The sequence below is a fragment of the Nycticebus coucang genome, chromosome 21 (assembly GCF_027406575.1).
Source record: "Nycticebus coucang isolate mNycCou1 chromosome 21, mNycCou1.pri, whole genome shotgun sequence".
Lineage (NCBI taxonomy): Eukaryota > Metazoa > Chordata > Mammalia > Primates > Lorisidae > Nycticebus > Nycticebus coucang.
The window spans coordinates 52,400,943-52,414,183 of NC_069800.1; the positions used below are offsets into that span (position 1 = coordinate 52,400,943).

The 13,241-nt window shown below is 51.0% G+C and overlaps 1 protein-coding gene across 5 annotated transcripts in view; it reads left to right on the forward strand.

Annotated features, from left to right (window-relative positions):
• The window catches only part of SLC12A5 (solute carrier family 12 member 5), a 40,632-nt gene that overhangs the window by 19,780 nt on the left and 7,611 nt on the right, over positions 1 to 13,241 (forward strand). For all 5 annotated transcript variants that reach the window (XM_053573816.1, XM_053573815.1, XM_053573812.1 and 2 more), the window contains 11 exons: positions 493 to 704; positions 2,549 to 2,719; positions 3,024 to 3,122; positions 3,271 to 3,328; positions 5,822 to 5,996; positions 6,824 to 6,942; positions 7,574 to 7,672; positions 8,641 to 8,760; positions 9,114 to 9,218; positions 10,420 to 10,588; positions 12,683 to 12,878. In XM_053573816.1, coding sequence (XP_053429791.1) covers positions 493 to 704; positions 2,549 to 2,719; positions 3,024 to 3,122; positions 3,271 to 3,328; positions 5,822 to 5,996; positions 6,824 to 6,942; positions 7,574 to 7,672; positions 8,641 to 8,760; positions 9,114 to 9,218; positions 10,420 to 10,588; positions 12,683 to 12,878 — 1,523 coding nt within the window. The remainder of the gene's footprint in view (positions 1 to 492; positions 705 to 2,548; positions 2,720 to 3,023; positions 3,123 to 3,270; positions 3,329 to 5,821; positions 5,997 to 6,823; positions 6,943 to 7,573; positions 7,673 to 8,640; positions 8,761 to 9,113; positions 9,219 to 10,419; positions 10,589 to 12,682; positions 12,879 to 13,241) is intronic.

Here is a 13,241-nt window from a genome sequence, read left to right on the forward strand (position 1 = left end):
CTTGTGAGAGCAACTTCTTGCTGGTTGGGTTGGACTTAGGAAAAGCTAAGAGGGTCTGACTTCTGAAAGGATGGACGGTCTGTGGTAGGGAAACCTCCTGGGATGGGACAATCTCTTAGTGTTGGACTTTCAGAATGGGAAAGGACACAGAAGAGAGGGTCCCAGGGTGCAGCTCCCTTTTGTTTTTGCTGCTATCCTTAGTCCCCTCCATCCACTGCCCAGAGGAAGGTGCTCCAGGATTTCTGTCCATGGTGCTGAAACATAGCATTGCACTAAGGTGTGGTTCTTCACCTTGGCTGTGGATCAGAAGCACTCTGGGAGACAAAAATACAAAAACACTAATGGCCAGGCTCCATCCATATTAATTAAGTCAAAACTTCTGGATATGGGGCCCGGACATCTGTGTTTTTTAAAGCTGCCCTGGTGATTCTATTGTGAAGCCAGGGCAAGGTTAGCTCACTCTTCGTCTTCCTCCCTTGTTTCTCTCCCTAGGATCTGCCTCCTGGGGAACCGCACGCTGTCTCGCCATGGCTTTGATGTCTGTGCCAAGCTGGCTTGGGAAGGAAACGAGACGGTGACCACGCAGCTCTGGGGCCTTTTCTGTTCCTCCCGCTTCCTCAACGCCACCTGTGATGAATACTTCACCCGAAACAATGTCACAGAGATCCAGGGCATTCCTGGGGCTGCCAGTGGCCTCATCAAAGGTCTGGGGGAGGGAAGAAGGCTGTTATCCGGGGAATGATGCAGGGATTGTAGGTTAAGCGGTCAGAATTAAGGGGCCCTCCTTAGGATTCAGCTAAATTCAGTCAGCTTTAATTGAGCACCTACTCTGGGCCATGTTCTGCCCTTGGCATCGCTAGGAGGGAAGAAACTTATTAACTTAATAAGTGTTCACTAAGTCCCTACTAAGTGCTCAGCACTGTGCAAAGCACCAGGGACACAAAACAAATAAATCTCAGTCCTTGGCCTCAAGGACTCTAATGGCAGAGGCAGATGGATTAGAAAATAATTACGGTACACTTATACATGCATTCAGTGAGCAGAGACTGCTCAGGGGAGAAAGTGTTATGTGGATAAGGTGGCAAGACTGGGTTTCCTAGACTCACCTGGGGAGGCTTTTGAAGGACAGATGGGAAATTTTCAGTCATACCAGAGAAATATGGGAATTGCAAAGAGAAGAACAGCTTGCCTAAAAGCATGCAGACACAGAAGAGTATACTGTGTCCTTCCAACCACAAGTGATTTGGTATGACTGGGGCATAAAGTGCAAAGGAAGGAGTGGCAAGCAGTGACGCGGGACAGGCTGGCATCAGCCAGACCATGGCAGCCTTGGAAGCTGGGTTGAAGAGTCAGGACTGTATCCTGCAGGCAGTGAGGAGCCTCCAAAGGTTTTGAGTAAGGGAGGGACATAGACAGATCTTCACTCCTGAAGAATTAAGGGGCCCTCCTTAGGAGTCACTCTGGCTGCTAACGTGGATGGGTTAAAAGAGGAGAGAAGGAGAGAGAGGCTGGGAGTCCAACAGAAGGCCGATGCTATGGGGCTGGGAAAGAGATGATGATTTTCTGAGCTAGAGTGATGGAGAGATGTCAGTGGGCATTTCCACAGTGCTTCTAAACCAGGGCTGGTTTGCCACTCAGGAGGCATTGGGCTGTGTTGGGAGACATTTTTGGTTGTCAAAACTGAAGAGGGATTACTGGCATCTAGTAGACAGGCCAGGATGTTGCTAACTGTCTTACAATGCTACAGGACAGTCCTCCACAAATAATTATTTGGCACAAAAAGTCACTAGTGCCATGGTGGAAGAGCCCTGGGTGGAGAGAATGGAGGGTATTAAACGGAAATTAAGGAGGGGGAAGTAGACAGAATTCAGAGATGCTTTTGACTTGGGGGAAGGGGAGAGGGAGTTTTCAGGGCAAGGTGTATCCTGGCGTAAGGAAGGAAGCTGGTTTGGGGTGGGTGGGTGGTGAGAACAGTTTGGGACGCACTGAGTCAGTCTGAGTTCGGTATTTATGTACCTACATATCCCTCTAGATTGCTAGATCGGACTATTTGATGGTTGGGACTAGACCTGGTTCATCTGTGAAATCCCTGCATGTGGCCTGGCCCCATTCAAGTGCTTAGGAAATGTCAGTGAAAGTAAAATTGAGCCAAGGCTGGGGGCAGTGAGATCTGTTTTTTTTTGAGACAGAGTCTTACTTTGTTGCCTTCAGTAGAGTGCGATGGTGTCACAGCTCACAGTAACCTCAAACTCTTGGGCTTGAGTGATTCTTTTGCCTCAGCCTCCCAAGTAGTGGGACTACAGGTAACTGCCACAATGCCTGGCTATTTTTAAGAGACAAGGTCTCACTCTGGCTCAGGCTGGTCTTCGAAACTGTGAGCTCAGGCAATCCACCCGCCTCGACCTCCCAGAGTGCTGAGATTACAGATGTGAGCCACCATGGCCAGCAAGATGTGGTTGATCTTGACCATGGCTTTTTGCCCAGCCCACCCCATGGTCCCAGAGCTCTGATCCCACGACTTCTCCCTGAGCCTCTTATCTTTCCACAGAAAACCTCTGGAGCTCCTACCTGACCAAGGGGGTGATTGTGGAGAGGAGTGGGATGTCCTCGGTGGGCCTGGCAGATGGTGCCCCTGTCGACATGGACCACCCCTATGTCTTCAGTGATATGACCTCCTACTTCACCCTGTTGGTTGGCATCTACTTCCCCTCAGTCACAGGTGAAGGGGAGCTCGGAGAGGGAGGACTCTGCCTGGGAGTGGTGGGGAGGTGAGAGTCATTGATCATGTTGGGAATGTCTTAGTCCAGCAACCCCATTGTGTAAACAGGAGCCAATAATTCAGTTTCCATTGGACCAATGAGGGAATTGAGGCCAGAAGATGCCAAGTTCATGCGTAAGGTCTCAGACAAGTCAGCATGCGATAGCTAGGTCCTAGGCTCCCTGACTCCGAGGCTGGTGTCTGTCCTTCTTTGTCTGGCCTCCTGTGGCTCTGATGCCTGCTCTAGCTGTACTTCTGTTCACAGGGATCATGGCTGGTTCTAACCGCTCTGGGGATCTGCGGGATGCCCAGAAGTCAATCCCCACTGGCACCATCCTGGCCATTGCCACCACCTCTGCTGTCTGTATCCTGCATTTCTGGGCTGGGACCAACCTTGGTGGGAGAGAACTGAAGGGAGGGTACCTGAAGTTGCTGCCTTCCTGGCTGGTTCAGGAGGGGAAGAGAGGAGAGGGGCTCCAACTTTGGGGATTTTCCTTCATTCTCTGTTGCAGACATCAGCTCCGTTGTCCTGTTTGGGGCCTGCATTGAGGGGGTTGTCCTGCGGGACAAGTAAGTAAGAGCATTAAGGTTGATCCTGTTTGGGGTGAGGGGTGGGCACAGGAGGCTAAGTTCTGAGTGATGCACCCAGCAAGGGGAGCTGGAACCTGTGTGAGGCGCCTGTGGGAAGGTGGCCATGGGAATTGCTTGTAAAACCACCTTCTTATGTTTTATTTCATCTTTCTCTGGTTGCTCCAGTTCAAGGAGCATGAATGGTGTCTCAGTTCCTTTAGGATAATGATACTTTCCTTTCCTTTTCTTTAAAATTGATTAATTCATTAATTCATCTAATATTTTTTGAATGTTTTTGTGTTGGTCACTGTCTGCAGTGCTGGAGTGAGCAAAGATAAACAATGCATGGTTTTTGTCCTGCAAGAGTTCTTTGGGGGGGTGGTGACTATACTGGCAAACTGAATTTGAATGCAGAGTGGTAGGGATGGTCCCCAGTGGCGTGGCATGCAGAGAAGGCTGCCCTCCAATCTTCAGGGGTCTTTCTGGGGGAGTCTTTCCAGGGGAGGGAAGGCTAGAAATGTCTCCTACACATCTCATTTGTCCTTCCCACTGTCAATGTCGTGTAGAGTTTGGGTGACTGGAGGAAGAAGGGTATTCCAGGCAGTGGGGACAGCATGAACAAGTGTGGAGGGGAGAAACAGCTGTGCTGCATGTGTGTACACATATGTGTACGTATGTGTGAATGCACGTGTGTGCATGTACACGTCCAGAGTGCATGTACGTGTGTGTGTGCATGCATGCCTGTGGCTGTAAGTGCCGCCGTGCTCCTGGAGCATTCTCTGGAGCACACACAGCCAGCAGGGTAAAGCAGGAGGACCTGTCACAAAGCCACTTGGCACTGACATCGCCAGGTTTCTGCAAGGGAATGGAATGAGGGACATGAGGCTGGGAACTAGGCTGGGATCAGGCCTGGAGGTCTAGTTTTCAGTACCAAGAAATTGGAGCTTTATGTATATTAAAAAACAAAACAAACAAACAGGAAATGCTGCAGAGTTTTAAGCAGAGGCATGACCTGGCCAAATGGACAATTTGCATCTCTGGCACCTTTAGCTTTAAGGCAGTTTAATGTTCATTCATCTCATTTTATTTAGCCACAGACCACCTGCACAATTACCAGGGATCCAGCAGCCCATCCTCTGTAGCCCTTCATCTGATTCATGGAGTCAGCAATGACACCTTGGAGCGCAACTCCAGGAACAGGCATCTCTCTTCCTACTGAGACAGCATCTTCCATTTTAAGACAGGGTCATTGTTAGAAAATCCTTTTCTTTGATTTTCACACCAACACCACACAATGAGACAAGCATCCCCATTTTTCAGATAGAGACACTGAGACTATCAGGCTAAGAGGTTTATCCAGAATAACATAAGGTCAACATTGACCATTTACTAGAATCACATCAGTACTGTGTTCTAGGCATATGCCTTTCACATGTCTTATCTCCTTTTTTCCTCTTACCAGTCATATGAAATAGGCTTATATATTTTTTTTTTGGAGATAGCAGTTTCACTCAGTTGCTTATTCTAGAGCGTAGAGGCACAATCATAGCCTCTGCAGCCTTGAACTGCTGGGCTCAAGCAATCTTTGCACCTCAGCCTCCTGAGGAGTGGAGATTACAGGTACAGGCCACCACAATCTGCTCATACTTATTTATTTATTTATTTTTATTGAGACAGAGTCTCACTTTGTGGCCCTTGGAAGAGTGCTGTGACATTATAGCTCACAGCAACCTCCAACTCTTGGGCTTAAGTGATTCTCTTGCCTCAGCCTCCCAAGTAGCTAGGAACTATAGGTGCCCACCACAATGCCTGGCCTTTTTTTTTTTTTTTTTTTGTAGAGATGGGGTCTCACTCTGGCTCAGGCTGGTCTCAGACTTCTGAGCTCAGGCAATCCACCCGCCTCAGCCTCCCAGAGTGCTAGGAATACAGGCGTGAGCCACCACATTTTTAATTTTTTTGTAGAGAGAGGGTCTTCCTGTGTTGTCCAGGCTGGTCTCAAGCTCCTGGCCTCAAGAAATCCTCCAATTTCAGCCTCCCAAAGTATTAGGACAACAGGAATGTGCCACCACACCTGTCTAATTTAAAATATTTCATGGAGAATAGGGTCTTCCTAATTTAAAATATTTCATGGAGAATAGGGTCTTCCTATCTTGCCTAGGCTGGTCTTGAACTCTTGGCTTCAAGCCATTCTCCTATCTGGCTTCCCAAAGTGCTGTGATTATAGGTGTGAGCCACTGTGCCCAGCCTATGATTGGTTTCTAATGATCTTATTTTACAGCTCAGGAAACTGAGGCTCAGAGAGATTAAATGACTTGCCCGAGGCCACACACACAGCAAGTGCCCAGGAAATATGGGGTTCTTTCTCACCCTTATGGAGGCTAATTCTGTGGTCGGCATATAGTTGTCCTGCAGTTGGTGTGGGGAGATCTGCCCTGGGAATCTACGAGCCATTGCTCAGCCAGCATCTCCTGTCCCCTTGTTACATCGTTCTAGGTTTGGAGAAGCAGTGAATGGCAACCTGGTGGTGGGCACACTGGCCTGGCCCTCTCCCTGGGTCATTGTCATCGGATCCTTCTTTTCTACCTGTGGGGCTGGGCTGCAGAGTCTCACGGGGGCCCCACGCCTGCTGCAGGCCATCTCACGGGATGGCATTGTGCCCTTCCTGCAGGTAAGTGTGGGAAGGAGGACAGCCTGGGAGCCCCATAGCCTTCCCCCCTGCCCAGCCAGGTTGATGCCCAGAGAGGCTGCACAGGGCCACTAAGAAGAAAGGGTGAGCCTTATTTGGGATTTGGCCCATGGTTGGGGCCATCTTTTTTTTTTTTTTTTTTTACAGAGGGTCTGTGTCACTCTTGGTGGTGTCACAGCTCACAGCAACCTCCAGCTCTTGGGCTTAGGCGATTCTCTTGCCTCAGGCTCCCAAGTAGCTGGGACTACAGGCGCCTGCCACAATGCCCGACTATTTTTTGTTGCAGTTTGGCCAGGGCCGGGCTTGAACCCACCACCCTTGGCACATGGGGTTGGCGTCCCACTCGCTGAGCCACAGGTGCCACCTGATGCCATCTTTTTAGGCATTATCTGCTCTTAGGGAAAAAATACATAGTCTCTGTGGTTGGTCAGAGACTCAGGGAGTCAGGCAAAGGGCAAGAAAAGGGTAGCTCTCTCCATGGTGCTTAAAAAAAAATAAGATTTATGGAGCACCAGGTCATGGCTGCTCACTGGCCCCCTTGACAGCTCCTCTCCCATCTGGCCCACTGGAGCTTCTTTGCCCTCAGGGATCATTTGAACTTCCTTGCACTGGGGTACCAATGTCAGGGTGGGCGAGTCACAGCAAAATCCTGCTGTCTCTTTGGATTGCCTAGAGGACGAGAAACACAACATTCTCTCCCTTCCTCGGTTCTAGAATCCCTGCCTCTGCTCCACTGGTCCCCAAACTTGGGGAGAGGGGCGAGTAGTCCTTCAGGTCTCCATCCGCCATGATGGTTGCTCTGTTCCCAGGTCTTTGGCCATGGCAAAGCCAACGGAGAACCAACCTGGGCTCTGCTCCTGACTGCCTGTATCTGCGAGATTGGCATTCTCATTGCGTCCCTCGACGAGGTCGCCCCCATTCTCTCGATGTAAGTGCCTGCTCTCTTGCCCTCCCTGTCACTCAGTGTGCTTCTCTACCTAGACCCCTCAGCGGTGACCCATGACACCCCACCCAAATGCTTTCATAACCCCAGCAAGTCCCTCACTGGCCACAGAAGCCCACCCTTTGATGTACGGGGATTCATCCCCTCATGTATTAGGGTGTGTTGTAAGGGGATTCAGCGCTAAACTCCATCCTTATTTATTTATTTATTTATTTTTTGAGTCAGAGTCTCACTATGTCACCCTCGGTAGAATGCTGTGGTGTCACAGCTCACAGCAACCTCCAGCTCTTGGGCTTAGGTGATTCTCTTGCCTCAGCCTCCCAAGTAGCTGGGACTACAGGTGCCCACCACAGTGCCCGGCTATTTCTTGTTGTAGTTGTCATTGTTGGTTAGCTGGCCTGGGCCGGGTTCCAACCTGCCAACTTCGGTGTATGTGGCTGGCGCCGTAACCACTGTGCTCCGGGTGCCGAGCCTCTAAACTCCATCCTAACCACCAAGCATGATTCAGCCACCTGCCTGGTTTCTTTCCCATCTCCCCGTTCTTTCTTTACTCCTCTATTTCTGTTTCTCCTCCCCTTTGCCTCTCTGTCCCTCCTGGGACCTTCCTCTGTTCTAGGTTCTTCCTGATGTGCTACATGTTTGTGAACCTGGCCTGTGCCGTGCAGACGCTGCTGAGGACACCCAACTGGAGGCCGCGTTTTCGATATTACCACTGGTGGGTCCCCTATCCCCCATATCCCCACTGGACCATTTGCTCGCTTCCACCCCAATCCCCGCCTCACCTCAGCCCACCCTCTCTGGGTCTACAGAGCCCAAACTTTTATTGTTAACTCTGATGAGAAAGGGGCTGGAGGGAGTCTCCTTGCGTTCATAGATAACAACATCACATCATCATAAGCTATCTCAGCTGTAACGCCTCCCCTGCCCCTGGTGCCCAGCATCCCACAACACAGCATGGAGGTTAGAAGTCAGCCTGACCTGAGTTCAAGTTGTGCCTCTGCACTTCCTAGCTGGGAGCTCTTGGGCTGATAATGCAGCTTCTCAGGACCTCACTTTCCTCAGCTGTGAATGGCACAGTAGCTGCACCTGCCTCATGGGCTTCTTGTGAGCATTGTAGCGCATAGAAGGTGCTCATTTTGTGAAGGCTATTCTCATCATTTTAATTTATGGTCCATGATAGGCCCCCAGGGGCAGAAAGGGCAGGGCAGGGATTATCATGCTTGTTCTACATAAAAGGAAACTGAGGCTCAAAACAGGAAGGGACTGGCCCAAGGCACTCAGCAAGACTATGGCATACCTGGACCATGGTCTTAGTCAGGGGACTGCCTGACTCCCCATCTTTATGTCCCTGCTTTGCTGGAGGCCTCTTCCTAGGAGGGCCTGCTTCCAAGCCCCCCAGAGACTCCTGCCCACAGCCCATCCAGACAGGCTTATCTGGCAAGGTCCAAGGCACAGGGATGGGGTAGTGTGCTGATTCAGGAATTGGACAGGGCATGGGTGGTGGCCTGTATGTGACTGCTCATCCTTCTGGAAGGTCTGATATACCCGTGGTCCACATGGAGGTGATGGCGTGGGCCTCCCAGGTCTTTCCCAGGCCCTGTTCCATGTCACTCTTGCTGTCCAAGCCCCAGTTCTTGTGACAGCCCTGCCAGACTCAAAGGCTGGGTCTCCCTCCTTGTCTAGGACCCTCTCCTTCCTGGGCATGAGCCTCTGCCTGGCCCTCATGTTCATCTGCTCCTGGTACTACGCGCTGGTGGCCATGCTCATTGCTGGCCTCATCTATAAATACATTGAGTACCGTGGGTAAGTGCAGGGGTCTGGGAAAGGGCCCATTTTAGGGTGGGGAGAGGTAAGAGGGGGTAGGTAGATGGTGGGGGTGGTGGGGTGGGATGAAGCAAGGAGTGGGAGATGATGGTGCTGGAGTGGAGGGCAAGGGTGATGTGGATTGGGGAGAGGCTTTGAGAACTGGACAGGAGTGGTAAGAGAATGGATTGAGAAGCCATTTTCCAAGGCTTGACTGAGCCTGAACCAGTTGGCAGGAGTGACACACACGTCCTTTCTGAGCCTGAGCTAGATGGTTCCACCCTGGCGCAGCTGGGGCAGAGTGGACAGTTCTCCCTGCCTCTTGCCTCTCCTGACCCCCTTTCTCACCCCAGGGCAGAGAAGGAGTGGGGCGATGGGATCCGAGGCCTGTCTCTCAGCGCTGCTCGATACGCCCTCTTACGCCTGGAGGAGGGGCCTCCACACACCAAGAACTGGAGGTAAGTGGGGTGAGGGCATGAGCCAGTGGGGACCAGAGGGCCAGGCCCTGACCCACCCTCAGGCTTTGTTTTGCTGGGTGGCCCCTGGATGCTCAGCCTTGTCCTCCCCTCCCACCTGGAACACCTGGGCTGAGCTGAGTTCCAGATATTTGTTCTCCAAAGGACATCCACCACACACCAGCCTCCTGATCATCTATTCATTTGCTAATTCATTTATTCCGTCACTTGTTCGAACTATTTACAAATGTGTGGCAGGCCCCCTCCTGTCTTTGGGGATGTGATTCTTCTCACAGTTCCGTGGAGAAGGCACATGTAGACACATCAACATCACATATGGTAGTACTTGTTCTGGGAGGATTATTCCCTTTGAGAAGTACAGGGGCTCTTAGGTACCTCTAGAGTAATGACAATTCCTCCATTTTATTTACATGGAAATCCGGGGCCAGACTGGGTCTCAGAGGTCATGGAATCTTCACCTCCTGCCGGTGCTCCCTAATTGTATGCTTAGCTCCCCCACCTCCATCTCCCTGAGTTTCGGTCTGCCAAAAGTAAAGCCTGGAACTCTGAACAATGCCTAGGGCATTGTTGGCTTGTCCTTGCTGGTGCCTGCTAAACGGGGGCTTCCAGAGACTGGGACTTTGCATTATTTACCCGTGAACTCTCAAGTGCTTAGCACAGAGTCTGGCCCAGAGTAGGTGCTTAGAGAATTCTGTTAAATCACTGGTTGGTTGGACAAATGGGATGGCTAAATGAAATGAATGGATGGATAGACATGTGAACAGATAAGGGGATTAGATATCCCCTTATAGGTATGAGGGGATAGTTGGGTAAATAGATGTAGGTGTTGATGGCTAGTGGGTAGGTGGATGCATGGATAATTGAGGCAATACTGCACAAACAGCTAAGTTAATATGAATGTGAGTAGATAAATGAATGACAAAATACGTGGTTGAAGGGGTAGATGAGAGAGAGGAATGGAGAGGTAGATGGGTGGACGGATGGATATGTCTGGAGATGGTTGAACAGGCTGTTATTCAAGGAAATGGATGGATGGTTATTTAGATGAATGGGTGAGTGATGGGGTGACAGATGGATGGCGCATAGAGGACAGACGGTTAGGAAAGTTGGTCATGGGTGGGTGGGTGGTAGGTGGATGGTTGGGTAGGTGGTAGACAATCATGTGACCCTGCACCTTCTTCAGGCCCCAGCTGCTGGTGCTAGTGCGTGTGGACCAAGATCAGAATGTGGTGCACCCCCAGCTGCTCTCACTGACCTCCCAGCTCAAGGCAGGGAAGGGCCTGACCATTGTGGGTTCTGTCCTTGAGGGCACCTTTCTGGAAAACCATCCCCAGGCCCAGCGGGCAGAGGAGGTGAGCAGAGGCCCTGGTGGGGTGTGGGAAGGCCAGACGGTCTTTATCACTTGGCTCCTTCCTTCCTTACCACCTTTGGGATCAAAGCAGGTGCAAGCTTTTCTGCCCTCAGAGGAGCCCAAGGGCTCAGGGACTGAACAAAACAACATCAGAACAAGAACAACATCCTAATCCATTCCTATGGATTGGGAAATTGTGGCTTAGAGAAGTCAAGACGGAAAACCAAGATTCAAATTAAGGCCGTTTGAATCCTACTCCAGACTTCTTCCTGCCAAAGTGTAAAACTTTCTAAGTGTTTTCACAAGCATGGACTCTTGATCCTTACGCTGTTGCAGTTGACATGGTGAGCGTCCACATTTGGCAGGGGAATGAACTGAGGCCCAGAGTGGGAAACATCTTGCCGTGATCAGAAAGCCTGCTGGCAGCACAGGATCTGAAGCTGGGTCCCTGCTCTGTGTCACCTGCCCTTGTCTCTGTCCACTAGTACATGCCCACAGAGCAGCAGACAGAGCCAGGGTGGGCTGGGAGCCAGTGTCTGTAACAAGTGCACCAAGAGGTGTTTGGAACCCGATGGTAGCAGCGGTGGAGAGAGTAGGTGTGTCTGAGATCCAGGCCTTTCTCCCCTCAGGGCTATGGCTAGGAGTGGAAAGGGAAAAAAGGGGCCCCAGGGAGGTGAGGTGAGACAGGGAGGGGCACCCCTGATGGCTTGTGACAGTTGCCGTTTCTGCCTCACTGGGCCGTTCACACCAATCTGTCAGGGCCCGGAGCTGGAGGCCTCTACTGCTCGGTTCAGTTCAACATGTAGTGGCTGAGAATGTGCTATGTAACCGGTGCTGGGTGAGGCACAGGGGAGATGGAGATGTTTAAGACCAAGCCTCAGCCCTCAAGGTGCTCGCAGGCTGGTAGGGACAAGACAGGTAGGCTCTCTGAGCCCTCAGGTGTTGATAAGTACCGTGGTACGGTCAGTAACATCCAAATCAAGGTGTTGGGTATTTATGGTCTGTCAGGCGGGATACTAACTGTGCACCATACTGTATTGGTTCTCTTTATTCCTAAATGTGGCTGTCATGACCCCCAACTTGACAGATAAAAAAACCAAGACTTGGCCCGTTTGTAGCTCAGTGGTTAGGGCACTGGCCACATACACTGAGGCAGGCGGGTTCGAACCCAGCCTGGGCCAGCTAAACAAAAATGACAACTGCAACAAAAAAATAGCTGGACATTGTGGTGGGCACCTGTAGTCCCAGGTACTTGGGAGGCTGGGGTAAGAGACTTGCTTAAGCCCAAGATTTGGAAGTTGCTGTGAGCTATGATGCTACAGCACTCTAACAAGGGTGACATAGTGAGGCTCTGCCTCAAAAAAAAAAAAAAAAAAGAAAAAGAAAGAAAGGAAAGAAAACCAAGCCTTGTAGAGGTTTAATGACTTACCAAGATCACACAGCCAGGAGTGGCAGATAGGAATGGAACTTCTGTGTCTTTGGCATTGGACTGTGGTTAAGAGTGTGGGGGTTGGTGTTAGACTTGCGAGATTTGAATCACCACAGTAACTTTAGCTTTGTGTCCTTAAGCAAGTTTTGATTTCTCCAAGCCTCAATCTCCTCATCTAAAAAATGGGAAGAATAAGAACACTTCCCTCAAAGTACAGATTAAATGTGCATTCTAAATGATTATCATTATGCTACTTAAAAAATTGTTAAAACAAATTGTCTGTGAAACCAGAGAAACCCAGTTGAATTCAGACTGGGGCAGGGGTGGTATCTGAGGAAGGTGACATTTGAGTTGGGCCAGGCAGGGTGTCAGGGGGCATACCTCAGGGTGGGGTGGAGAGCATGCCCCTGTGGGAGACCGTTGTGGGAAGTGTGGGGTCGGATCATGAAGAACCTGGATTGATCAACAAGGAATTGGGCACAAATATGATGGGAAACCATGCGTAGCTCTGGTGCCAGAAACTGACATGGCCAGTCAGAGCTGAGCTTCCTGAAGATTGGGATGGAAGGAGGGGAGAGACAGGAGGCAGGGAGGCCGCAAGGGGCCCAGCCAGGCCAGGGAGGCCTGAAGCCAGTGCTGATCTGACCGCACATCCTCCTACCCCAGTCTATCCGGCGGCTGATGGAGGCGGAGAAGGTGAAGGGCTTCTGCCAAGTAGTGATCTCCTCCAACCTGCGTGACGGGGTGTCCCATCTGATCCAGTCCGGGGGCCTCGGAGGTCTGCAGCACAACACCGTGCTCGTTGGCTGGCCCCGCAACTGGAGGCAGAAGGAAGATCATCAGACTTGGAGGAACTTCATCGGTAATTGGGCGGGGGAGGGCTGGGGCGGGGCTTCCCAAGCACAGCAGCCAAGTGTGGATTCAGCATATGCAGGTGACGGTAGTCAGTGCTGGCCATGTGTCAGCCACTGTGCTAGGCGCTGGGAACCCAGCTGCAGATGGATGAGACAGTCTTGACTGCACAGGGGTGGGGGTGGGGGAAGGCAGTGCAGGGCAGTGGGAGCAGCTACAGCTTTGAAGTCACAGAGACTGTCACAGAGGGGAAGTCTGTATCTCAGCTCTGGTTCTTTCCAGCTGTGCAATTTACCCTCTCTGAGTATCAGATTCCTTGGTAATCCTTGCTAATAGTAATGTTATAACTAACATTCGTTGAATGAGCTCTGAG